The sequence below is a fragment of the Nicotiana tabacum genome, chromosome 15, assembly GCF_000715075.1.
Source record: "Nicotiana tabacum cultivar K326 chromosome 15, ASM71507v2, whole genome shotgun sequence".
In the NCBI taxonomy this organism is placed as follows: domain Eukaryota; kingdom Viridiplantae; phylum Streptophyta; class Magnoliopsida; order Solanales; family Solanaceae; genus Nicotiana; species Nicotiana tabacum.
The window spans coordinates 96,956,635-96,958,735 of NC_134094.1; the positions used below are offsets into that span (position 1 = coordinate 96,956,635).

Consider the following 2,101-nt stretch of genomic DNA (forward strand, 5'->3'; position numbering starts at 1 on the left):
TTTATTTGGCACATTTTGTTTCTTTATGATCAGTTTCACAAATTCTCAGACTAATCACACTAGATCAATTCATATTTTTTTCAAAACTAATAATTCAGATATTCAAAAGTTACAAAAAAGATGCTATAAGTTACAATTGTTATCATATGATCAAAGTGACGAAAGAACAATTTTAAAATGTAGTGAATGTTCGCTTAGCTCGAATCTTGATAAATAAAAGTGTTAAACAGTTTGCCATGAAGACGTGAAATTTATATTAACAACAAATGTAAGAGATAAAGTCATAGTTTTCAACTCTCCTAGCAAACTTTTTCTCAAAGTAAGATACGAAATTATAAAAAAGGATATACTTACTACTTTCAACAAGCGAATTTACACATTCAGGCGCAAACCGAAATTAGTCGATCGTTAATCGTATTCATAATTTTGAATGGTCTTTGCTTAAAAACAATAAGTAAATAAATAAATGGTCTTTGTTTTTGTGTTGCTCTTAGCTCGTTCGTCTTCTCTAGTTTGACGTTGATTTCGTTCTGTACTTTCGAATGAATATGTTATCTGCTTAAGCTAAGTAAGATAATAATTAATACAGAAGACATTGTACGATAATTCATTAAGATATGATTGATTTGAACATGAAAGACCAGAGGTATTGCTTATAGGAAATATCCATTGAAAAACTAAAATGTAAAATGGTGTAGAAAAGAAAGTCATATTCAGCTAATATCCTTCTTTTGTTATTTGTTTGCTGCATTTGAGTTTCATACTTCAACATAAATAATAGGCTCCATCTGCTTTTTTACTTTGCCATTTCTTGCTTCTATTGGAGCTTGAGATACCTCAGCCTGTCAATAAAAACAAGTCCAATCCAAACAAATGAGATAAAAGATAATGAGATATTTAATTGGATTTAAGTTATATCTACTCAAAGTGTGAAAGAATTTACTATCAGTATAATTTAGCATATAATAGTAAATTAGTTATTATTTTTATCAGGTTATCAGTTAATACTTTATCAAGATTTACTTATAATTTCTTATTAATATCTTGATTCCGTAAATATTTTTATACCGTTATTGCAAAAATTCAATGTCTATTCATTACACTAGGCAAATGGATATTGTCAAAATCCTTTCACGTGCTTAGCTTATCGAAATAGTTTAAAAAGTATTTGATTCTCTGGATACTGAAGAATCAGTAAAATGTGGAAGGTTAGTGCAAATACAGCTAGCAGTATATATCTAGAACAAGATGATTAATAGTCAAATTAAAATCAATGGAATTTTTACTTCCCAATCTTTTAAAGTTTTTGACATTCCTTTATAAAAAAGACGTTTAATAGCACTAGTCTAAAGAGTATATGTATAATCTATCCTTTGTCTCTTCTTAAACATTTCACTGAGTGAACACTCCATATTAATTAATTGGAGCTAGTAACAAGAATAGATTAGGAAAAAAAAAGTAATAAATAACTTCTTGTTTTTCTAAAACATCAAATATTTTGAAACATATTAAAGTTTGATTATCCAAACGACTAATATTTGAAACGGAATGGAGTATAATTTTACCTTTGTTCTTCATCGTTGAACGTGTAGCCTTTGTTGTTATGGCCACCATTTGCCTTATTGTATTTAGGCAAAGGAACTTGACCAGACTCAATGCGTTTGATATCTTCCACAAGTTTTTCATAGTGAATTTTCACGTCTTCCTCTGTCTTACCACCACCAACTGCCTTAGCCAAATTACGCCACCGATCTGGTGTGTCTTTGTCATAAATGGCCAATGCATTCTCAAACTTCTTGTTTTGCTGAGGAGTCCAAGTTGAATTTGAGGCCATTTTTGCAACAAGAAAATAAAAGGATTAAAGGCCACTCAAGAACGATAAAGGAGAGTAGATGATGTTTTGATACAAAAAAGGTTAACATGGATACTCTATATATATAGCAATGGAGAGACACAAATAGACAAAAGTATGATGGGCCTGTGAGGATTCTTTTTCTTCTTTTTTTCTGCTGCTAAAACCAGGGAAAATATGTGAAAGCAACATGTTTTTTTTTCTTCCAAATCATAATTACAACTAAGCATGGAATTTTTGTGGATAAGA

At 29.9% G+C, this 2,101-nt stretch overlaps 1 protein-coding gene across 1 annotated transcript; it reads right to left on the minus strand.

The window, feature by feature from the left end:
- Positions 1 to 595: 595 nt before the first annotated feature.
- Positions 596 to 1,889, minus strand: LOC107804965 (protein RADIALIS-like 4). Its single transcript, XM_016628933.2, has 2 exons — positions 1,566 to 1,889; positions 596 to 842 (listed from the first exon to the last, which is right to left on the minus strand). Exons 1-2 carry the CDS (start codon positions 1,832 to 1,834, stop codon positions 818 to 820), a joined length of 294 nt encoding a protein of 97 aa, XP_016484419.1. The 5' UTR covers positions 1,835 to 1,889; the 3' UTR covers positions 596 to 817.
- Positions 1,890 to 2,101: the final 212 nt, after the last annotated feature.

Excerpts from the sequence above, each read along its gene's own strand:
- LOC107804965 (XM_016628933.2), bottom strand. The coding sequence starts at position 1,834 with ATGGCCTCAAATTCAACTTGGACTCCTCAGCAAAACAAGAAGTTTGAG. Across the intron at positions 843-1,565 it reads TTCAACGATGAAGAACAAAG|GCTGAGGTATCTCAAGCTCC; the intron begins GTAAAATTATAC and ends TTTTATTGACAG.